Source organism: Heptranchias perlo, chromosome 31 (genome assembly GCF_035084215.1).
Source record: "Heptranchias perlo isolate sHepPer1 chromosome 31, sHepPer1.hap1, whole genome shotgun sequence".
Lineage (NCBI taxonomy): Eukaryota > Metazoa > Chordata > Chondrichthyes > Hexanchiformes > Hexanchidae > Heptranchias > Heptranchias perlo.
This window is the reverse complement of record NC_090355.1, coordinates 33334762-33359590: the sequence shown is the minus strand read 5'-3', so window position 1 is coordinate 33359590 and position 24829 is coordinate 33334762. Positions and strand designations below refer to the sequence as shown.

General features: G+C 48.8%; 1 protein-coding gene across 4 annotated transcripts in view; it reads left to right on the top strand.

Moving 5' to 3' along the window:
• The first annotated feature begins 894 nt into the window (after positions 1–894).
• Positions 895–24829, top strand: part of prrc2b (proline-rich coiled-coil 2B) — a 72895-nt gene continuing 48960 nt past the window's right edge. For 3 of the 4 annotated variants that reach the window (XM_067969923.1, XM_067969924.1, XM_067969921.1), the window contains exons 1-7: positions 895–1045; positions 15387–15565; positions 16531–16708; positions 18604–18700; positions 19143–19215; positions 21710–21853; positions 22293–22531. In XM_067969923.1, coding sequence (XP_067826024.1) covers positions 15448–15565; positions 16531–16708; positions 18604–18700; positions 19143–19215; positions 21710–21853; positions 22293–22531 — 849 coding nt within the window. In that variant the 5' untranslated portion in view covers positions 895–1045; positions 15387–15447. The remainder of the gene's footprint in view (positions 1046–15386; positions 15566–16530; positions 16709–18603; positions 18701–19142; positions 19216–21709; positions 21854–22292; positions 22532–24829) is intronic. The other variant, XM_067969922.1, reaches the window with a different exon arrangement.

Below are 24829 nucleotides of genomic sequence, written 5' to 3'. Positions count from 1 at the left end.
TTTTAAGGAGCGTCTTAAAGGAGGAGAGAGAGAGGGGCGGAGAGGTTTAGGGAGGGAATTCCAGAACTTAGGGCCCAGGTGGCTGAAGGCACGGCCGCCAATGGTGGAGCGATGAAAATCGGGGATGCACAAGAGACAATAATTGGAGGAGTGCAGAGATCTCAGAGTTGTAGGGGCTGGAGGAGGTCACAGAGAGAGAGGGAGGGGCGAGGCCGTGGAGGGATTTGAAAACAAGAATGAGAGTTTTAAAATCGAGGCATTCTCGGACCGGGAGTCAATGTAGGTCAGCGAGCACAGGGGGCGATGGGTGAACAGGACTTGGTGCGAGTCAGCACAATGTCGATATATGGTTCGATTTGAGTGATCCAACGCTGTTTAAAGTTCTGAGTGCTACAAGTTCTGGACAAAGGAATAAACGGCTGCAATGTCCTGTATCACCACATGATGGCACTCGATAGCACTTTGACTGAGATTTCAGTGCGACAGCAGATGGCGCTCTGACCCCCCCGTAGATAGCTGCGGTACCCTGTGTTGGCGCTAGGTGTCAATCTTGCGCACGGTGTAAATAGCTGTAATTATAGGTTTCGCCACCGGGTGTCACCCCAGCGCCGTGAGAAAGCTGTAATTCTGCGAGCTGCCGCCAGGTGTCACCCCAGCGCCGTGAGAAAGCTGTAATTCTGCGAGCTGCCGCCAGGTGTCACCCCAGCGCCATGAGAAAGCTGTAATTCAGCGGGCTGCCGCCAGGTGTCACCCCAGCGCCATGAGAAAGCTGTAATTCTGCGAGCTGCCGCCAGGTGTCACCCCAGCGCCGTGTGTCAGTAGGTGCAGCTCCCTGCACCGCCGCCAGGTGTCGGCCCAGCGCCGTGTCTCAGTCACTGAGCCCGGTTTGCGAGGCCGGAGTCGGTTTCGCTTCAATCCTTTTGCTTAGGCCCCGGATTCTCCTCTATCCGCCTCCATCGGGCTCCGGATCGGCGCCGGTTTCTCTTTATTGTTGAAGTTGAGACGGAGCAAAACCCGGGAACGAGCCGAGGTCGGTATTTCGGAGGTAAAATGTCTTTTATTGGTTGAAATCCAGAGGCTTTCGGCCGCTTTGTTCCCGGCGGCATCCGGCCGCCATTTTCTCTCTAAATCCCCATTAAAAATGTGAAAATCAAACGGGAAAAATCTCCACAGAAACCGATTCCCCGAAAATGGAGGCCCGGGGCGGCGGGGCCGACGGGAGGCCGCTTCCTCATTTGATTTTACGGGCTTGGGCCGGGTTAGAACTGCGGGGCGGCCCTGGAGACCAACCCGAGCCCCCGGCCCCCGCGCCCCCCCCCCCCCCCGGTCTCTAGTCACCACTCCGGCCCCTGGTCCTCTCCCGGCCCCTGGTCACCCCCCACCCCGGCCCCGGTCACCCCCCCTTCCCTGTGGCCCCTGGTCAACCCCCCCCCCCCCCATGTGGCCCCTGGTCAACCCCCCCCCCCATGTGGCCCCTGGTCAACCCCCCCCCCCCCCCCATGTGGCCCCTGGTCAACCCCCCCCCCCCCCCCATGTGGCCCCTGGTCAACCCCCCCCCCCCCCCATGTGGCCCCTGGTCACCCCCCCCCCCCCCATGTGGCCCCTGGTCACCCTCAGCCCCCCCCCCCCCCCACTCCGGTCCCCCCCACTCTGGCCCCTGGTCACCTTTCGCCTCTCTTTCCCCCACCCACTCCGGCCCCTGGTCACTCTCAGCCCCCAACCCCCCCCCCCACTCCGGCCTTTGGTCACCCTCTCTCTCTTCCCCCCCCCCCCCCGCAATACTAGCCCCTGGTCACCCTCACCCCTCCGGCCCCTGGTCACCCTCAGCCCCCCCTCTGGCCCCTGGTCACCCTCAGCCCCCCCTCCGGCCCCTGGTCACCCTCAGCCCCCCCTCCGGCCCCTGGTCACCCTCAGCCCCCCCTCCGGCCCCTGGTCACCCTCAGCCCCCCCTCCGGCCCCTGGTCACCCTCAGCCCCCCCTCCGGCCCCTGGTCACCCTCAGCCCCCCCCCGGCCCCTGGTCACCCTCAGCCCCCCCGGCCCCTGGTCACCCTCAGCCCCCCCCCCCCCCTCCGGCCCCTGGTCACCCTCAGCCCCCCCCCCCCTCCGGCCCCTGGTCACCCTCAGCCCCCCCCCCCCCTCCGGCCCCTGGTCACCCTCAGCCCCCCCCCCTCCGGCCCCTGGTCACCCTCAGCCCCCCCCTCCGGCCCCTGGTCACCCTCAGCTCCGGCCCCTGGTCACCCTCAGCCCCCCCCCCTCCGGCCCCTGGTCACCCTCAGCCCCCCCCCCCTCCGGCCCCTGGTCACCCTCAGCCCCCCCCCCCTCCGGCCCCTGGTCACCCTCAGCCCCCCCCCCCTCCGGCCCCTGGTCACCCTCAGCCCCCCCCCCTCCGGCCCCTGGTCACCCTCAGCCCCCCTCCGGCCCCTGGTCACCCTCAGCCCCCCCCCCCTCCGGCCCCTGGTCACCCTCAGCCCCCCCCCTCCGGCCCCTGGTCACCCTCAGCCCCCCCCCTCCGGCCCCTGGTCACCCTCAGCCTCCGGCCCCTGGTCACCCTCACCACCCTCCCTCCGGCCCCTGGTCACCCTCAGCCCCCCCCCCCCTCCGGCCCCTGGTCACCCTCAGCCCCCCCCCTCCGGCCCCTGGTCACCCTCAGCCCCCCCCCCCCCCCCTCCGGCCCCTGGTCACCCTCAGCCCCCCCCCCCCTCCGGCCCCTGGTCACCCTCAGCCCCCCCCCCCTCCGGCCCCTGGTCACCCTCAGCCCCCCCCCCCCTCCGGCCCCTGGTCACCCTCAGCCCCCCCCCCCCCCCCCCTCCGGCCCCTGGTCACCCTCAGCCCCCCCCCTCCGGCCCCTGGTCACCCTCAGCCCCCCCCCTCCGGCCCCTGGTCACCCTCAGCCCCCCCCCTCCGGCCCCTGGTCACCCTCAGCCCCCCCCCTCCGGCCCCTGGTCACCCTCAGCCCCCCCCCTCCGGCCCCTGGTCACCCTCAGCCCCCCCCCTCCGGCCCCTGGTCACCCTCAGCCCCCCCCCACCGGCCCCTGGTCACCCTCAGCCCCCCCCCTCCGGCCCCTGGTCACCCTCAGCCCCCCCCCTCCGGCCCCTGGTCACCCTCAGCCCCCCCCCTCCGGCCCCTGGTCACCCTCACCCCCCCCCCCCCCCCGGCTACCCTCAACCCCGGCCACCCTCAACCCCCACCCCCACTCCGGCCCCTGGTGACCGTCACCCCCCTCCCCCCACGGCCCCAGGTCACCTTCACCCTCCCCTGCAGTCCTCTCCTCCTCCGGTCCCTGGTCATCTCCCCGCACCCCCCCTTGGTCCCCTGGCCCCAGCTCCTGGGCCCCCCTGGTCATCATCCCCCCCCCCCAATTTTCAAGTAAGAGAAAAGGGTTATGAATCGGGACGTTTCACTGAATCCATCTCTGTATATCAATGGGGGCCCTGGGGTCAGGGGCCGGTTTGTTTATTTAACCCCCTTTCCATTTGCTCCATTCCCCCCCTCAGTTGATTCATGTTGAATCCCATTAGTTCTGGGATTATGACCTTTAACCTGAGGGGGGAGCGGTGCCCGGTCTGCGGTCCGAGCTCTGAATTGTGTACTCGAGTTCCTCTAGACTCGTAATGTTGCCTTTAAGGGTTGTACAGATAGCCGGTTACAAAGGATTTCATGTCTATAGATTTTCTTTCAGCGAGGGAGGTGCTTGTCTTATTCCCCAGTAGTTAGTTGGGAGGGGAATGGGAACGATGCCACTTGTACAGTAATTGTTGTGTGCTCCTGCTGCAATTATTTAGCCTGATTCCCCTCAGTTGCTATTATTACTCTGATATGTCTTCGCTTTATCTGTGCAATTCACATCATCATCATCCTAACTAAGACAGGAGAAAACACAGTGTGTGATCAGTTCCTCTGCTTTTGCTGATTGTGAGGGGGCCCACTGCATTAAAAAAAGAGTATTCTACATTCAAATAGAGTCAGTGGATCTTAAACAGCCCACAGAATGGCTGGAGCAGGCCGATGGGGTCTCGGTTTAACGTCTCATCCGAAGGACGGCACCTCTGACAGTGCAGCACACCCTCAGTACTGGCACTGGTGGTGTCAGCCTGGATTGTGTAGCTAACGCCTTGAGTAGGGACTGAATCATCAGCCCTCTGACTCCCAGATGGGACTTGCTGGATGCCGATATCGCTCCAGGTTTCTCCGAACTGTTTGTTGCACTCAAACCCGCTTGGAACACCGTGCCTAGTGGGACTGACTCGCAAATGCCTGCTGCCGCACAGGCACGGGGCAGCAACCAACTCCGCAGCAGCATCGAGGGGCCTGGGCAGAAGTTGCAGGAAGTCATTCTGTGGAGATTCCTGGCTGACGGTGAGAGTTAAGTTCTTGGAGACCTCATGGAACCGCTGATTAAATGCTTCCTCGCCTCTTCCCATCCAGGTGATCTTGTTGGGTGGGTGGGTAAGCTATCCGGTCTGATACCTGTCGACCATGCTCGGGCTGGTGCAGGAACTCTGTGCTGAGGCCCCTGTCTTCATATTGGGGGGAGGTGGGTTTCTCACACCTTCAGCAAGGGAACAAACCCTGGGAAAGGTCCTGATTTGCAGCTTGCTTTCAGCAAATGAATTTACATTTTAACAAGATTTGGGGGAAATGATCCCAAGAACAGGAAAGGGGCCTGTGCTTGTCTCTCTTGTCGTGGAAACGGGATGTTCTGTGCCCTTGTGCGTGCTGCCCAGCTCTGTTGGTAGCACTCTTCTCTTGTGCAGTGTGGTTGGAGGTGCTGCTCTTCAGACGAGACAGTACACTGAGGCCCCCCCCCCCCCCAATGGTTTAAGTTGGTGTTAAAGGAACATGCAGGAGGAGGCCATTCAGCCCCTTGAGCTTGTTCTGCAGTTCAATCAGGTCGTGGTTGATCTGTATCTTAACTCTATTTACCCACCTTGGTTCCATATCCCTTAATCCCCTCACCCAACAAAAATCCATCAATCTCAGGTTTGAAATTTTCAATTGACCCCCAACCTTAACAGCTTTTTGGGGGAGAGAGTTCCAGATTTCCACTCCCCTTTGTGTGAAGAAATGCTTCCTGACATCACCCCTGAACGGCCCCCTCATTCTGGACTCTCCACCAGAAGAAATAGTTTCTCTCTATCTACCCTATCAAATCCTTTAATCATTTTAAATACCTCAATTAGATCACCCCTTAATCTTCTATACTCGGGGCAATACAAGCCTAGTCCGTGCAACCTGACCTTATAAAGATAACACTATTTGAAGAAGAGTAGGGAGTTCACTCTCGATCAGTGTCACCGAAAGCTGATTGGCTGGTCGTTCACCTTATTGCTGTTTGTGGGATCTTGCTGTGTATCGTGCTGCATTGCACAGTAACCTGCTAATTCTGAGGGTGCATTTGCACCTTGCCGCTAGGGTAGGTGTGCAAACAGCTCAAGACCTCCCAACAGGGTCGCACTGGAACCGCTGAATTGACACCCCAAAGCAGCTGTTGCGTTCATGCTCGGCCTGCAAGTCCCAGACGCAGTGTAGATGTGCTTTCCTGTACTTCGGGTTCCAACGTCCGCAGGGTAGCGAGGGCGAGGCTGAAACTTTGCCATCGAGGAAGGAAAACTCGGAGATTGTGAAAAATAATGAAATAATGATCTGCTCTTGTTGGTGGAATAGCCCAAAGCTAAGTCAGGAACCATTGCTTGAGGTTCGTTTAGTAAGGGATCGCTGCTCCCTGAACACACACTGAGGTACAGGTCCTTGTGTTGGCGATTGGCTTGCCAAGTGAAATGGAATTCCAATTGACCAGGTGTGCTGTGATCTGGTTGGGGTTGTTCCTGGGACGGGTGGGGAGAGGGCAGTTAAACGTTCTGCAATGTAGCAGCTTTAAGCTCTGACACTCAGGCAGGAAAATGTGATGTTTCTAAAATCAACTGATCAACAAGAACAGCCCCTCACGCGTGCAGTGTGTAGAGCAGGTGATAAAATCTGATTGGGCGCAGACTCCTGTATCGAGGGCATGCTCTAATACTGCAATGTGCTCAGAGGGTGAGTGATTTATGTATGGAATTGAGATAAAGGTGAGTAGAAAAGACGGAGGCTGCAAAAAGCAGTGTGGGTGAATGAGACTGCCTTGGGGCCTCCCTATCTCTAATCTCTTACAACCACCCAGTCACACACCCGAGCATTATTTACTAAAATCAAGATCGCAGCCGTTCCCCTGCGTATAGTTGCCAAGAATTTTTAATATCCCTCAATCGTAGAGGCAGGTAAGTGGCTGGGGCCACAGCAATAAACACACGTTTCTCAATTTTACTTTCAGTTTAAGAAAGACTCTCTAGGAGTTAAGGGAGAATCTGAGATTGAGCCTCAGAAAACTGGTGTCCATAAACTAAATAATTGTCGGTTGTCATTTAGTTCGATTTGACTTTTAAGTCTTTTACCTGCTTTTGAGTTCTGGCGATGCTCAAAATCAAAACTTTTACTGATTTTTCTCGGGTTTTTGGAGGTCCGTTTTTTCCTTTTTTTTATTAAACGTAAAACCTAAAAAAAAAGCTCAAAGAACACAGGTTTTTAAATTGACAAAAACTGACTTTAATGATCCTCATATGTAAACCACCTATAGTCCGTGTTTGTGGTATATGTAACAAACCTTATTGGTTATCGGGAGGAGCAGGGTTATGTGTTGAAGGTGCTGGGCCTGCCCAGTTGTCTCACCACAATAAATAGGTAGAATCCAATAGGAGAGTGGTTGTCAAAATAACTTCTCCCGAGGCTCTCCGTTGTGAGGATGCTAAAGTTTGCACAGTGTGGATCAACTCCAGTAACACGTTTGGTGACTCACACCAATCACTGACTGTGTGCGGCCGGGGAAAGAGAATGGAGGGGAATGGGGAGAGTGCAAACAGTGCTGTCACTAGAATTACATAGAATCTACAGCACAGAAACAGGCCCAACTGGTCTATGCCGGTGTTTATACTCCACACGAGCCTCCTCCCACCCTACTTCATCTAGCCCTATCAGCATACCCTTCTATTCCTTTCTCCCTCATGTACTTATCTAGCTTTCCCTTACATGCATCTAGGAATTCAGTAGAGTATAATAGGGGCTGTGCAAAATGTTTATAAGGCGTCCACTTGAATTGTGACAAGTTAATTTTGAAGTCTTTCCCCAGCACAATGTGAGATTTAAGGCAGGGATTGCAAGGCATGTGCATAGAAAGTGATTCTGTCCCCACACCTTTCAAAGGGGAATTGGATAAATACTTGGAGGGAAAATTTGCATAGCTATGGGGAAAGAGCAGGGGAGTGGGACTAATTGGATAGCTCTTTCAAAGAGCCAGCACAGGCATGATGGGCTGAAAGGTCTCCTGTACTCTATCGTTCTATGCTTCTAACACCCTACAGTGTGGTTATAGATTTTGCCCTGGCAAGCTTGGGTTGTGCCTGGACAGCATTCTGAGCAGTGTAACATTAGGGAAAAGTACTGGTGGTGGGAGCAATTTGAGGCAATAAATTCAGAGTATCGCACTGGTTATGGTCGTGAATTCAGATCCTCGCTCCTGGCAAATTGTGAAATTTCAGTTCAATACAATCTGCTCGTTTGTGGACTGGCACCAGAGGAAAAAATGATTGTCATAAACACCCAACTGGTTCACTAATTTCCTTCAGCGAAGGGAATCTGACTCTACCTGGTCAGGCCTACACGTAACTCCAGTCACGCACTGCATGGTTGGTTCCTAATGCCCTCAGAAGTGGCCTAGCAGTCCACTCGGGTGGACTAGGGATGGGTATCATCGACATCCCAATAACAAAACTAAGAAATCCATATTGGTGTGTATGTATATATTAAATAATCCGAGAGACAGCATCGTACAAGCAGTCTTTGCGATAGAAACTTGGATAATGTTGTGATGAATGGCTGCTAAAGTAAAATGACCAGTTGTCCTGATATTTGTGAGTTTATCCAGTGAGTAGCTTAGCCATAGACCAGGAAGGTATCAGTTTACTCCCAGATTTGTGCTCTTAAGTGTCAGCTTGGCTCAGTGGTAACACACTCACCTCTGAGCCAGAAGGTTGTGAGGTTCCCCTCCAGAAATTGAGCCTTTCATCTGGACTGACACTCCACTGGAGTGCTGAGGGCGTGCTGCATGGCCGGAGGTGCCGTCTTTCAGTTGAGACGTTGAACTGAGTCTGCCCTCTCAAATGGATGTAGGAGATCCTGTGGCATTATTCAAAGAGCAGAGGAGTTCTGCCAGCATTTGCTCCTCAATCAACACCCCCAACAACAGATTTAACTGATCATTTATTTCATTGCTGTTTGTGGGACTTTGCTGTTTGCAAACTGACTGCCACATCTGTGTCCATAACAGTGGCTACACTTCAAAAGTAATTCATTGGCTGTGAGGTGCTTTGGGACATCCTGAAGATGATAAAGATGTTTTATAAATTGAAGCCTTTCGTTTTTCTCTCTTTACTTCCTTTCCTTTCTCTTCTGTTCTTTCTTTCTTTCTTGACCTCGGTTGGCCTCACTATCCCTGACCTGGGTGAGGCAGTGGAGAAATAAGCCAGGGCTCCTGTTCCAATCACTATCTAGTGAAGCTCTGCTGGAAGGGCACCTCTGTGAATATAGATGAGGACAGGATCGCACTATGTGTAATATTCCCCACTCCCTTCAAGGGTGAATGCCCTGCCTGCACTCACTCGCTCTTGGGCAGGGTCCCTTCCATGCCTGTTGTCGTTTTCTTTGACATGTTTGATTTTGTGATTCTTGGCTATTTATTTTACGCCTGTCCCGTAAATGATTCTGCAAAATGAATCCCACTGCTTTAAAATGTTAACGGATATTGTATCTACTGCTGGACTGTACAGGAGCTTTCCCCTGTGGTGTCTTGTGGAATGTACTGCAGGTGGTCATTTTCAGACCTGTATTAGCCAGCAGCAGTCTACATAGAAATGTATCTCTTCAACCTCACATTTATCCTCTGCTCCCACCTGTTTGTCCCAGGGCCATGCATTGACTGGAGCAAGTGTCGCTCTGATCCAGCCCCTCATGGACATGACAGCAGCATGATAACGTGGTTGAAAACAGCTCCCTGCCGCTCCAGGCAGCTTGCTGTATACCGGTGTGGGTGGAAAATGTTATGCTTTCGTTTAATCAGTGCACAGAAGACGTTTTAAAATCAAGCCCCACGTCAGGACTTGAACTGACTGAGGCAGTGCTGCATTTTCCGAGGTGCAGTCTTTTGAATATATTAAACCGAGGTCCTGCCTACTGGTTTAGATGAACCCCAGATCCCACAGCACCATCCGAGGAACAGCAAATTGTCCTGGTCAACATTCCTTCCTCAACCAACACCACCAAAAATCAACAGACTGGTCATTCGCCTCAGTTGCTGATTGTGGAATTTGCTGTGCACAGATCGGTTGCCATATTTGCCTGCATGACAAGAATCACAACACTTCAAAAGTAATTTGTTTAGAGTCGAGCACTTTGGGATGGCCTCGGGATGTGATAAATTACTATACAAATGCAAGTTTATTTCACTGCCTCCCAACAGTTATTAGAGTTCGCTTAGGAAAGCCGGATTGCTCAGACTCATTATATCCTGCAGGCATCCTGTTTTTAAACTGTTTTATAGAGATGAATGATTGAAAGTCTTTATTTAATAACTGAAAACTCATTGGATTGGGGTTGCGGTTTATGATGAATGTTGAGGCTGGGGGTCAATTGAAAATTTCAAAACTGAGATTGATAGATTTTTATTAGGCAATAATATTAAGGGTTAAGGAACCAAGGTGGGCAGATGGAGTTGAGATACAGATCAGCCATGATCTAATTGAATGGCAGAACAGGCTCAAGGGGCTGAATGGCCTACTCGTGTTCCTATGTTCCTAAAGCCCTTGGGCCCAACAATCCAGCCCCTTTACATCAACTGACCCCACCTACCCATGTCCCTCAATCCTTTCTCCACAAGTTCATCCAGCTGTCTCTTGAACCTCTCTATACTGTCCAGTTCATTGGCCTTCCGGGTTGCCCTTTGGGTGAGAATTTTCCCTCTGACCCCCTTTCTTCTTTTTCCCTTGTGCCCTGTGATGTTTGAACCTTTAACTGTACAGTGAGCAATTTATCAGTTTTGTCAATTCCTCATAATCTGGAAAACTTCAGTTCGATCACCCGAGTCTCTTTCATAAAGAAAAAAACAAGCCCAACTTCCTTAATTAGGAACCATTATTGCTATGATTGGGTGCCCAGAACTGCACACAGTATAGGCAGCTCTCTGACCTTTGACCTGAAAGGTTTTTGGTCCTGTTTGCTAGTCATGGTTGTTTTCTGAGGGGCTGACGCACCTATTAAAAAATAATCAATGCTTTAGATCCCAGACTTGTAGAATGTTGCTAATTATGGTCAGTGTCCTGTCAAATCAGCCTTCCAGTCTTTATAAACCATTTTGCAATAATGTGATTAATCCTGGTGTTAAGGGTGATGACCACAGTATGCAGAGCAGAGATTAGTGTTAAACGTAAGGTTGCTAAATCCAATGGTTCAGTTTCTAGATGATTGCCCCAAAAACTAATAGAACCTGTTCCTAAAAAATCATTGTGTCTTGGGTATAGGACACGGGTCGTGATTCATGCAGAATTCTGGACTGTTTTGAATGGGTCAAATGGAACCTAAGTGTTTGATGGGAAACTAGTATGATCCAACGTAGCTCCTTGTATTATCTGAACTGATCATTATTGGCCCCACGTTCACTGATACACAGCCTTTCTTACTGTTATGCACGTACAGTCACTCCTCCCAAGCAACCATTTTGAAGAAGTTCTGTAATATCATGCATGCTGCCACTCCTCCTCGCATTCATCATCTCACCTGCCGAGTTGCCCTTTAAATTACTTACTTGCAAAATGGAAAATTTTCAGCCCCTTTTGGTGAAACTCCTTACTGCCCAGGAGTGGTGCTGTACAAAGGCATCTAGTTTGTGTGCGACATTTTGCAGGACCGTACATGTTCAGCTATAACGGTGGCAATGGGAGGGGCTGAAGAGCAAATTCCAACTGTCTGCAAGACAGTTCTATCAGAGCCAGAATCCTCTGTGTAAGGTGTTCGAATGGGAACTGAGAAGCTTAAACCACAGGGTAACGAGAAACCAGTTGGACTTTGTGCTTCATGTATAAAAATGAGATGTTTGAGCAGGATTTACTGTAATTCAAGTGAGCGTAATGAGAGTTCAGACAAGGCTGCTGCCATCGGCCTATATCTATTTACCATGCAACAGCTGGTCTTCTGATCAGGGCCAGCTTACTCCTGCTGGGTACTGAACCGTGTCAGTGAATGAGGTAGCACAATGCTGGGAGCCTAGGAAACATCAAGAAGACGGTGTTTCCAGCTGCATGGGTTGCTGCTCCTGATAAAAACTTCACTTAAAATGTGTAACAGAATTTATACAAATACTTCTGGAGTATATGTTACTTTAATACTGTTTACATTTAATTAAGCTGATGCAAACTAGTTTAAGAAATCATTTGAGAAACATTAATTACTGTTATTACTGATCGAACTTCAGGGAGTGATGCACTGTAGTAATAAATTAAAACATGTGCGCAGTCTTTATATAATGCTTGAATTGTGTACCTTTTACATGTTACTGCTAGACCAGAGGGATCCTGTATAACCCTTGTTGGAGAAGCAGTGTCACAGACTGTTGCCTGGGAAACAAGACACTGGGTTTCACACTCAATCTAAAGTCACCTGATTTCAGACCCTGGAATGAGCGAGTCACTAACTTGGTTCATTTTATTTCTTTCCCTCCATTTCTCCCTTCGTTTTTTTTATTCGTTCATGGGATGTGGGCGTCGCTGGCAAGGCCAGCATTTATTGCCCGTTCCTAATTGCCCTTGAGAAGGTGGTGATGAGCCGCCTTCTTGAACCGCTGCAGTCTGTGTGGTGAAGGTTCTCCCACAGTGCTGCTAGGTAGGGAGTTAACATAGAAACATGGAAAATAGGAGCCAGAATAGGCCATTCGGCCCTTTGAGCCTGCTCCGCCATTCAATATGATCATGGCTGATCCTCTATCTTAATACCATATTCCCACTCTCTCCCCATACCTTTAATGCCTTTTGTGTCTAGAAATTTATCTAGCTCCTTTTTAAATATAATCAGTGACTTGGCCTCCACGGCCTTCTGTGATGGAGAATTCCACAGGTTCACCACCCTCTGAGTGAAGAAATTTCTCCTCATCTCAGTCCTAAATATCCTACCCCTTATTCTGAAACTGTGACCCCTCGTTGTAGACCCCTCAGCCAGAGGAAACATCCTCCCTGCATCCAGTCTGTCTAGCCCTGTCAGAATTTTATATGTTTCAATGAGGTATTTCGACCCAGCGATGATGAAGGACCAGCGATATATTTCCAAGTCGGGATGGTGTGTGGAGGGGAATGTGCAGGTGTTATTCCCATGTGCCTGCTGCCCTTGTCCTTCTAGATGATAGAGGTCGCGGGTTTGGGAGGTGCTGTCGAAGAAGCCTTGGCGAGTTGCTGCAGTGCATCCTGTAGATGGTACACACTGCAGCCACGGTGCGCCAGTGGTGGAGGGAGTGAATGTTTAAGGTGGTGGATGGGGTGCCAATCAAGTGGGTTGCTTTGTCCTGAATGGTGTCGAGCTTCTTGAATGTTGTTGGAGCTGCACTCATCCAGGCAAGTGGAGAGTATTCCATCACACTCCTGACGTGTGCCGTGTAGATGGTGGAAAGGTGAGTCACTCGCCACAGAATACCCAGCCTCTGACCTGCTCTTGTAGCCACAGTATTTATGTGGCTGGTGCGGTTAAGTTTCTGGTCAGTGGTGACCCCCAGGATGTTGATGATGGGGGATTCAGCGATGGTAATGCCGTTGAATGTCATGGGGAGGTGGTTAGACACTCTCTTGTTGGAGATTGTCATTACCTGGCACTAGTCTGGCGCAAATGTTACTTGCCACTTATCAGCCCAAGCTTGGATGTTGTCCAGGTCTTGCTGCAAGTTGGCACGGACTGCTTCATTATCTGAGGGGTTGCGAATGGAACTGAACACTGCAATCAGCAGCGAACATCCCCTTTTCTGACCTTATGATGGAGGGAAGGTAATTGATGAAGTAGCTGAAGATGGTTGGGCCTAGGACACTGCCCTGAAGCAGTTGACTCCTTGCTGGGGTACAGTTCCATAGCCATCTTCTGGTACCTTGCCCAGTACAGTGGGTGTCACTGGGCTGTTCGACTAAGGGTGGGTAGCCAAGCCTGGTTCTGTTCACACAACTGCAAAGAGCAGTGAATAGCAATCAGGAACTGGGATCAGATCTGACCCTGGATGTGGACAACGAGGCAGTATTTATTTGCCATCCCTAGTTGTCCTGATGGCATTAGGTCAACCATGTAGTGTAGGACTGGAGTCACACACACACCAGACTGTGGAGGGGTGGCAGGTTCCCTTCTCTGGAGGATATTGGTGAACCAGTTGAGTTTTCATGATCATTTTCTTGTCCTAACCACTTGTTACCAGATCTGATGAATTCAGTTTCAAAACTTTCTGTGGAGGAATTTGAACTCCTGACCTCTGGGTTCCCAGTCCAGTAGGCTATCAAACCCAAGTATCTAATAGTCATCTGGCACAGCACAGAACAAAGATTGATCCTGGGACCTTCCCTGGTTGTATGCCTCAGCTACTCGCTGTTTAAATCAGCTGAACCATTAGGGATGCATTTGAACATAAGAACATAAGAAATAGGAGCAGGAGTAGGCCAATCGACCCCTCGAGCCTGCTCCGCCATTCAATAAGATCATGGCTGATCTGATCCTAACCTCAAATCTAAATTCATGTCCAATTTCCTGCCCGCTCCCCGTAACCCCTAATTCCCTTTACTTCTAGGAAACTGTCTATTTCTGTTTTAAATTTATTTAATGATGTAGCTTCCACAGCTTCCTGGGGCAGCAAATTCCACAGACCTACTACCCTCTGAGTGAAGAAGTTTCTCCTCATCTCAGTTTTGAAAGAGCAGCCCCTTATTCTAAGATTATGCCCCCTAGTTCTAGTTTCACCCATCCTTGGGAACATCCTTACCGCATCCACCCGATCAAGCCCCTTCACAATCTTATATGTTTCAATAAGATCGCCTCTCATTCTTCTGAACTCCAATGAGTAGAGTCCCAATCTACTCAACCTCTCCTCATATGTCCGCCCCCTCATTTGGTTCATTACAACCCTTGCCTATTCCAGGGTGAGAGTATATATAGGATTGTGATCTGGTAAAATAGTTGAACCGTGAACTAGCCAGTGGTGAACTTTGTCTGCATTTGGGCACAACAATCAGCGACCGGGAGGTTTGAAGGATGCTGATCCCACTCGGTACATTGGGTCCCATCGATACGTTATCCAAGTGGCTGCAGCCAGGGATCAGGGTGTAAGGAGCTTTCCAAGTTGCAGCAATGTAAATATGCTGTCAGGGAGCCATCTGCTCGATCTTTTTCATCAGAACAACAGCGTGCATTTATATAGCACTTTTAACGTAGTGAAACATCCCAAGGCACTTCACAGGAGTGTTTTCAGATAAAATTTGACACCAAGCCACAAAAAGAGATATTAGGTGAAAAAAGCTTGGTCAAAGAGGTAGGTTTGAAGGAGCAACTTAAAGGAGGAGAGAGAGAGGTTTAACAACCTTTATTGAGGAGAAGAGAGACTTTCTTTACTCTAATACTTGCCTCCGCATCCCCCAACCCATGATGGCTCCCTTTATATTGTGAAGGGGGGGGAGGTTTGAGTGGTGGTGCTTCCGGAGATCCCTGGTGCATTTCATTTAGATTATGCAGTGCATGCCTGTTGGCAGTGAAAGGTTACTGTATCCCAGAGGTTTACAGCAGTCTGACTGCTTACTAATTTGCTTTCCCTTTGTGTAGTTCCTCACTGCTGTTCGGGAGGAGTAATACAGTATCACTTTATATTTACTTTTGCTGGGTGATAACCACAAAACACACCGAGGAGCAGCTGAATTTATGTGTCCATTGCAGAAGGAAAAGAAAACAAATGAGCAAATATAAACTCAAATTCTGGGGAGTATTCTGCCACGTTACTGCACGCCTGTGGTGTGATGGGCAGATTTGTTCAGTTTGGTGAGGTTAGTTCTAACCTACAACTGTTAATCAGTTGTACCCATTTACAGTCAAGGCATGAGTTTCATCTTAAAGAATTATTGTGGCATGCTGTCGATATGTCTGTGTTGTGTTGCTCATGGAGTCCTTGCGTTGTATTGGATGCTGTTCAGTTCTTTTTTGGAACTGCAGCATGTTTACTGCGTGCAGTGTGGAAAGTTCTTGGATTTTAACTAAGCAGAGAGCTTGCTTTTAAACAATATTTCTGTTTTTTTCCAGTGAGCGGCACGTTCTCAGCGGTGCTGAAAACAACCACCATACTCGATGACATTCCAGCGCAATGTCAGATCGTTTGGGGCAAACTACCAAGGGGAAGGATGGAAAATCGAAGTACTCCTCTCTCAGTCTGTTTGATAAATACAAGGGGAAGTCACTAGAAACCCAGAAACATTCAGGAGGTTTGTAACGAGGAAGGACTCGTGGTTTCCACTTATTTTGGGCGTTTCCCTGCGTTACCTTTTCTGAATCCCATATTTATTTCCTCCCCTCATCTATTAGCGACGGCCCAAACTGGGCCAAGGGTTTGTGGGCGACTGTCATTGTCCAATACGAGGCATTACTGTAAAGGCTGATACTATCTTCTTTTGCTGTGTGTATACATATATTTTGCCTGTGTGTTTGAGTGTGCGTGTCTGTCCCTGTCTGTGTTCGCCCCGGCCCCCCTGTTTCTTGTCCGGTCCGGCCCCCCCCCACCGGTCTCGTCTCGTCCACACCCCCGTCTTGTCTGGCCCCCCTCCCATCTCATCTCCCCCCCGGTCTCGTCCTGTCTGTGCTCCCGCCCCCGGGTCTCTGGTGCCGCCGCCCCTCCCCCGTCTCTGGTGCCGCCGCCCCTCTTCCCCCCACCCCCGGTCTCTGGTGCCGCCCCCCCAGTCTCTCGTCGTACAGACTGAGCATTTTTGATGACCATGCAGCACGACCAAATTCCAAACACTGCACCGTAGCCTGGGGTTCCCCAGGACTATTGAAGCAGCTTTACCAACTTTTTAAAAAATTTCCACACCACATCTGCATCGTGCATCTTTCAGTCAACTGTTAAACTTAGAACTTTGTTTCTAATTTATCCATTATTAAGGATCATGAATTTTTGTGTGTCTGGTTGGAACGATGATGATATCTTGTACTCATTATGAGAATTCCACCCTTAATTCCCTTCTTTGCAGAGAATGGTATAAGGCTGGATTTACACTACAACTACAGTATCGATGTGAATGAGTCTCGTTTTGGACCGATGCTGCCGTTGTAGCGTAATTGCTGCCTGGAACATTCATCGCTGCGTTCCCTGGTAGGGTTTTTTTCCCCCCTTCTGGTATTGAGTATGGTGCTCTACAGCACACTTCTGAGGTTCGTCTAATCTGTGTTGCAGTTGTCCCTCGACATGGCTTGCAGAGTCTTGGCAAAGTGGCCGCTGCCCGGCGTATGCCCCCGCCCGCGAACCTCCCGAGTTTAAAGGCCGAAAACAAAGGAAACGATCCAAACGTGACCATTGTACCAAAAGACGGAACAGGATGGGCAAGCAAACAGGAGCAGCAGGACCAAAAGAAGTAAGATTGTTTCATCGCTGATTTAATTTTGACTTATTTTTATCTAGCCTCCTTGGGCAGGGAGGGGAATCTTTTCTACAACACTTACATTAGTCATGGTACGTGCTCAGCTAATGCGAAGGGACCCTGGGCTAGAGTTTCCTTTTTTATAGTACCCAATATTGGGTGGTGCGGCAGCGGGAAATGGGGTGGGGTTGCCTACTGCTGCATTCCTACCTCTGCCAACGTGGCCAGGAGTCTTCCTCCCCTGCCACTCAGGTGACACCCCTTGACTGCTCCACCGCATGTAAATGGCATTGGGAAGGCAGAGCCAAGTAACTCACCCAATGTCTCAGACCACTGCTGTCACTGCCAACCCCAGGGACCACCAGGAGCAGGCTTCGTCTTGGCCACCTCTTCAGCCCTGCCATCTGCTGAAGGACTCACTGCTTGCTCAGAGCCTTTTCTGCTGAGAAATTTCTTCAGGGATTTTTTGTCCGCTTTATATCTTCCTGCTCCTTGAGTCGCTGCAGCACTACCTTATTTCCCTGGGGAGAAGCTGCTGGCAACGTCAGTGTGGTGGGGGCACCCACTCTACATAATTAATGAGCCTTAACCCAGGAAAGTGGGTCGGGGAAATGGCAGGGTTATTGCGTTGGGCAGTAGTCCTGACATTCCTCCAGTGGTGAGCCTGCCCTGGAGGAAAATTCAGCCTCCTGTGTTCATCTTTCCTAATGTGGGGAGATGGGATTTATTTCACCTAATAGTCTGAGGGCTGACTGAGCTTGCAGAGGTGGATGGTTGGTTCATAGGTTCCCGCCCTCAAGCGATTGCATCCAAGGTTGGTGATGGGTTGCTATCAGTTGTTTCTAAACCCCCTTCCATCTCTGAGACAAGCATTTGATATCAACTTGTTGCTAGACCATTAATTGTAGCCGCAGTGATTACAGTTGAGTATATATCTTTGGTCAACTAAGAGCACATATGGGCTTGATGGCCTTTTGTTATCCTGGATACAGAAATGTAAACCATAGCTTAAAAAAACCAGAGCTGGCTAACAACCACAACAATGACTTACATTTACACAGCGCTTTTAACGTAGTAAAACATCCCAAGGTACTTTACAGGAGGGTAATCAGATAAAAATTGACACCAAGTCAAAAAAGGAGACATTAGAACAGGCGACCAAAAGCTTGGTCAAAGAGTAGGTTTTAAGGATGAGGGAGAGGTGGAGAGGCGAAGAGGTTTGAGGAGACAATTCCAGAGCTTAGGGGCTGGACAGCTGAAGGTACGGCCGCCAGTGGTGGGGCGAAGGAAGTGGGGATGCGCAAGAGGCCACAGTTGAAGGAACGCAGAATTATTGGAGGGTTGTAGGGCTAGAGGAGGTGACAGAGATAGGGAGGGGCGAGGCCATGGAAGGATTTGAACATGAGGATGAGAATTTTAAAATCGAGGCGTTGGTGGACCGGGAGCCAATGTTGGTCAGCGAGCACAGGGTTAATGGGTGCGCGGGACTTGGTGCAAGTTAGGATACAGGCAGCAGAGTTTTGGATGAGCTCAAGTTTAAGGAGGAAGGAGGGTGGAAAATGGGAGGCCGGCCAGGAGAACATTGGAATAGTCGAGTCTGGAGGCAACGAAAGCATGGATGAGGCTAAACAGAAACTGTTGGCAGTTCTTTTAAATTGAGCCACAATTTTAAAAAGTTTTACTACAGATGCATTTTGTCAGTAGGGTGGCCAAATCCTTGAGGCCCCTCTGACTTACCCAACCTTCAAAGAAAAATCAATTTCTGTGTTCTGTTACATCTGGGATTTTGACAGAAGAGTATTGTTCAGTTCCATTGTTTTGACTTCTGAAGCGTCGTGCAGGAACCTGGGCTGGTGGGTTGCTGATGTTACTGGGATTGTGTTTTGCAGTACCGGTGTATCAGCAGTACAGCAGCAGGAGTCGCCGTCGCAGCCGGCTTCACAGACGCCTGCCTCCAGTGTGCCAAAACCGGCACCAGTCCACGAGGTAAGTCACAAGCATTCGGCAAACCTTTCAGTGGTGACGGAGAGGGATCATCGTGATGTGTGAAATGGAAATGCTGCTCAAATCAAGATGGTTACTCTTATCCTCTTGTGGAATCGTACAGCACAGAAGGAGGCCATTCGGCCCATCATACCTGTGCTTCTCCGTCTTTTAAGTGCAAAATAGCAGCTTAATGCAAAGAGTTGAAGTGTGTATAACCTATTGGATGAATTTTTAAAGGTTGAGCAAATTGCTTTAATGCACAATAACTAACAGAAATAAAAGAAGTGTTGCAGCTAGTTCAGCATGACAGTGCCATTCATCTGGAATTTCAGAATAACAAGAATCACATCGGTGGCGGTGGTTCAGTGCCAAGCACAGTCTGTATCTGGTAGGTGTTCGCTGCCTGAAATGTAATGGTTTTTTTTCCTCCATTAATTGACAGAACACAAATTCGGCACAAGGTGGAGTAAAGTCATGGGCACAACTGAAGGTGAAGCCAGTAGGACCAGGAGGTGGTGAGTTACTGTCTTTCAAAATATTCTGATACATTCAACAGAGAGGTGACAAATTATGACTGTTCAAAATGCAACATTAATTAATGAGTTGTGTGCTTTCATGAGCACTAACTTCATTAATTTTACTGTGCACACAAGCCTTAGTACTTTGGGCACATAATGCTTATAGTAGACAATTCACATGTGCTGAATGCCAAAACCAATGCCTCTAGGGCTAATGCTAAGCCCATCATTTATAACATTCAGTTTATACAGACATAACTTCTAATATTACATCTCATTATCCGTTCCCAAAGATGCAAGGGCTGCTGACTGTCAATCTTTTCATCAACATACGGGCACGCTCTTACTCTGTGCTTGATATAGAATACCGAGCCTGCCTTATGTCGATTATAGAATCTGCTGGCTGTTGAGCTTGATTTTAAAATCTCTTAACAGTGGGTCCTGATGCCAACAAAATATTAAAGGGTATGAGAAAGGAGCAGTGACACTGGTTTTGGTAGAAGGCACTGAAGGGGAGCTGGTATCTTCATAAGGCATACTGGACTGAATGACTGCGTCCTGTGCTGAAATATCTGATAACCCTCCATAAACTCTTGACTTGTCCAAAACTCAGCTGCCTGCTTCCTGTCCCACACTAAGTCTCTTGCCCATCACCCTGTCCTCATTGACCTACCTGGCTCCCTGTCCCCTAACACAATCAATTTAACATTTTTATCCTCAAGTAAATTTTCAATATAGATAAGTGTGAGGTGGTGCATTTTGGTAGGAAGAATAAGGAGGCCACATGTTGCTTGGAATCTAAATGGGGTTGGGAAGCAAAGGGATCTCTGGGTACAGATACACAAATCACTAAAAGCAGCGACATAGGTTAATAAGGCCGTAAAAAAGACAAACCGAGCACTGAGGTTCATTTCTAGAGGAATAGAATTGAAAAGCAGAGAAGTTATGTTAAATTTGTATAGAATCTTGGTTAGACCACACTTGGAGTACTGTGAACAGTTCTGGTCTCTATAATTATAAAAAGGATATAGAGGCACTGGAGAAGGTGCAAATTAGATTTGCAAGGATGATACCAGAACTGAGAGGATATACCGGCGCACAGTGGCTGCAGTGTGTATCATCCACAGGATGCACTGCAGCAACTCACCAAGGCTTCTTCGACAGCACCTCCCAAACCCATGACCTCTACCACCTAGAAGGACAAGGGCAGCAGTCACACGGGAACAACACCACCTGCACGATGAAGGAACGGCGATATATTTCCAAGTCGGGATGATGTGTGACTTGGAGTCACACATCATCCCGACTTGGAAATATATCGCCGTTCCTTCATCGTCGCTGGGTCAAAATCCTGGAACTCCCTACCTAACAGCACTGTGGGAGCTCCTTCGCCACACGGTCTACAGCGGTTCAAGAAGGCGGCTCACCACCACCTTCTCAAGGGCAATTAGGGATGGGCAATAAATGCTGGCCTTGCCAGCGACGCCCACATCCCATGAACGAATAAAAAAAAAACAGAAAATGCTGGAGAAGCTCAGCAAGTGAGGCAGCATCTGTGAAGAAAGAAACAAAGTTAACGTTTTCAGGTCGAAGACCTTTCATCAGAACTGGAAGATGTTAACATAGCTCTGTTTCTTTCTCCACAGATGCTGCCTCACTTGCTGAGCTTCTCTGGCATTTTCTGTATTTATTCCAGATTTCAGGCATCCGCAGTATTTTGCTTTTGATTGAAAGGATATACTTATCAGGAAAGGCTGAACAGGCTGGGGCTCTTTTCTCTAGAAAAGTGAAGGCTGAGGGGTGACCCAATAGAGGACTTTAAGATAATGTAACGGTTTGATAGGGTAGACGTAGAGAAAATGTTTCCACTTGTTGGGGAGTCCAAAACCATGGTGGGCCTTAAGTATAAGATAGTCACTAATAAACCCAATAGGGAACTCAGGAGAAACTTCTTTACCCAGAGAATGGTTAGAATGTGGATCTCGCTACCACATGGAGTAGATGAAGCAAATAGTATAGATGCATTTAAGGGGAAGCTAGATAAGCACATGAGAGAAAAAGGAATAGGAGGGTATGCTGATAGGGTGAGATGAAGTAGGGAGAGAGGAGGCTCTTGTGGAGCTTAAATACCAGCATGGACCAGTTCGGCCACATGGCCTGTTTCTGTGCTGTAGACTTAGTGTAACTCAATGTAAGTCCCTCCGCGGCATCTCCCCACCCTATCTCTGCAGCTTCCTTCACCCCTATATTCCTTTCCGTGCCCTTCGGTCTTCTTACTCTTGCCTTCACCACCATTGGTGACAGAGCCTTTAGCCACCTTAACCCTACTCTGGAACTTCTCCCCTAATTCTATGGCCATTGGTGGCCGACATTGCTCAACTCTGTTTAGTGGTGATTATACACCCTGGAAAGCATGCTCTGATCCTGAAAATGTAATGTCTTAAATACACCTGGGGTCTGATTGTGCATTAACTTTTTTTGTTTGCTTTAGGCGGAAGGGGATTAAACAAGCAGTTACCGTTCTCTCACGAGGAATTTCCAACACTGAAAGCAGCTGGAGATCAGGAAAAGGCTGGAAAAGAAAAGGACACCACAGATCAGTCATATGGGCCAGGACCAAGCCTCCGCCCACAGAGTAAGGCACACCGACAAATGCAAGTCCTGAAATTTTTGCTGGCAGGGAGCATTTCATGGCATGCTTAGAGAGCTTTGTATAAGTGCTGAGCGTTAGTGAGTTCTGCAGGCATGAAGAATACTAATTTCTGTTTCTAAAGTATAATTGGTGACATGATGGCACAGCAGTTTTATTTACTAAACAAGTAGAGATTTTCCACATGGTGAGCTCCTGATCTCAGTAACATGCCAGTCGGAACAGGATTTCACCACTGGTTTCTTAGTCAAGTCTCCAGTGTTGATTCTGAAACAGTAAGAGAAATATCTAAAAGAATCTGAAACCTGTAAATCCCCCCTCCCAAAAAGACTATCATTTTATTTTAATACATCTGCTTACCAATCGGTCAGGTTCTAGAATCGAGCTCCGTGCTGTAGCAGTTTTATTTTTATTTTCTTTGCAGATGTGGCAATTTGGAGGGAGGGCGGTGGGCGAAATCTGAACCCCACGGCAACATCAACTGCACCACCGCCAGAGCTGGAAGCCAAAAACTCAGGCCAAGAGGATCCGGTACACGCGCCAGTGTCGTCAAAAGAGCCTTCGCTGCGTCCTGCTACTCCGCTAAGGAAAGTACCGGGAATACTACTGCAGACTGGGCCTCACCAATTCCCATCTACCTACCGCGATATGCTGCCGACATTTGTAAGTTGCTTATAGAACCAGTAAATTGCCTGTAGCTTTGCCCATGGCAGTTGGAGAATATGCTTGTTTATATACAAGATTGCAATGGAGTTGGGTGAGAAAGTTCAGAAACTCGCTCCATAGTGCCACCTAGTTACCAAAGCCTGTAATTAAATCATTACAGTTGACATAGCAAAATTGAATGGTAAGTATTGACATAGTAATTTACTATGGTAATTGTTGATTGAAAAGTGTGACCAAAACAAGAAGTAAGTTTTGTGGACAGGATTTTTAATGCTTGGTCCACTTGATCATCTACAATTTGCATTTATATTGTGCCTTTAAAGTAGTAAAACGTCCCAAGGCGCTTCACAGGAGCATTATTAAACACATTTTGACACCAAGCCACAGAAGGAGATCTTGGTCAAAGAGGTAGATTTTAAGGAGCATCTTAAAGGAGAGAAAGGCTGAGATGTTAGGGAGGGAATTCCAGAACTTAGGGCCTACGCAGCTGAAGGCACGGCCGCCAATGGTGGAGCGATTAAAATCGGGGATGCACAAGAGACAATAATTGGAGGAGTGCAGAGATCTCAGAGGGTTGTAGGGCTGGAGGGAGTTACAGAGATAGGGAGGGGTGAGGCCATGGAAGGATTTGAAAACAAGGTTGAGAATTTTAAAATCGAGACCTTCCTGGACCAGGAGCCAGTGTAGGTTAACGAGCACAGGGGGTGGTGGGAGAACAGGACTTGGTGCGAGTTAGAACATATGAAAATGACAGGAAAGAAAAGACCAGCTAGTCCGTCCAGCCTGCCCTGACACTGTTGCATCATGACCACACGCTTCCTACACCCCCCGCAGCCATGTAATCCCTTGGAAGAGGCAAAAAAGCCAGGGCCAATAAGGGAAAAAATACTCTGGAAAAATTCCTCTCCAACCCCCTTAGGCAATCAAAACCAGTCTAGATAATCACGTGGACCAAGCATTATCTGTAAAGCCCACTTACCTTCTATGTAAACAGTCTATCTGCTTTTGTCTTATTTTGGAGCTGTGCTACCAGAACAAGGTTAATATATTCAGTAGGGATAGAAAAGGACAAATGATCAATATGGCTTCTGTGGCACTAACCTCATAAAGCAATGGTGTCCCAGTGGGTTTTCCCATGGGGTGATAACCAGTTAGTTTGCATGTGGTGGGTGAAGTACATTCAGAGAACAAGAAAGGTCATACTAAGAGTAGTTTAACATTAAAGTATTTCTGCTCAAGTGTCAGCAAACACTGTAGTTGGCACTCCTGTCCTATGCAAGAAGGTTCGCTGTCAGAAATGATAAAATAATTCAGCTGCTATCTTTTCTGAGCTTACTGGCAATTCTGTAAAACTTTTAGGATGTATTTACATTAGGTGCAGTGCAAAGTGGAATTTTGTAGTCTTCGTTTATGTTGTGCTGTATACTGGTTGAATTATTCATTTCTTGCCATCCATCAACACTGATTAGCTGAAAACTCCTCTACTTTTCCAGGGTTATTCTTACAAACTGCATCAGTCTTATTTTACCTTGAAAGGCACAACATGTAGATAAGCAAGGGAATGGGAACTATGGCCTGAAGCCAAAAAGATAGGAGAAAGCAAAATTGTGCTGGCTCCAAATTCTATGAGAGTAAATAATAAGGAAGGTTCCCATGTGTTAAAAGGCTAAGTCTGATACACTAACTTATTGTTGATTGCAGATGGGGATCACCCTATTAATCAGCGCTAAACAAGTAGATATAGCTCCTCGATACAAATGTTAACTGCAGTTAAGGATAACAAAAATGGAGAACGTGATAAAATGGCCTAAGAGAAACACAAATGAAACCTAATATAACTTCCACAACCTGAAGGGTAGAGCTCACCGGTTGTCAGATTATTGTAGTTGATGTGTGGTGAGCAGCATTTTAACTTGAGATACAGAACTGTTTCATTGTTCTCACTCAGATTTCAGTAAAGCAAAATGGATGTGAAATTTTCAGACTAGTTCCAGTAGAACTGTGGAACAATGCGCAGTTATAGCTATTTGTCCTTCCAAACTTGGATTGTCACGGCAGAGCATTTTGAGCTAACAACACAGGATCAGGAGTAGGCCATTCAGGCCCTTGAGCCTGTTCTGCCGTTCAATTAGATCATGGATGATCTGTACCTCAACTCCATTTACCCACCTTGGTTCTGTAACCCTTAATACCCTTGCCTAACAAAAATCTATCAATCTCAGTTTTGAAATTTTCAATTGATCCCCAGCCTCAATAGTTTTTTGGGGGGAGAGAGTTTCAGATTTCCACTGTCCT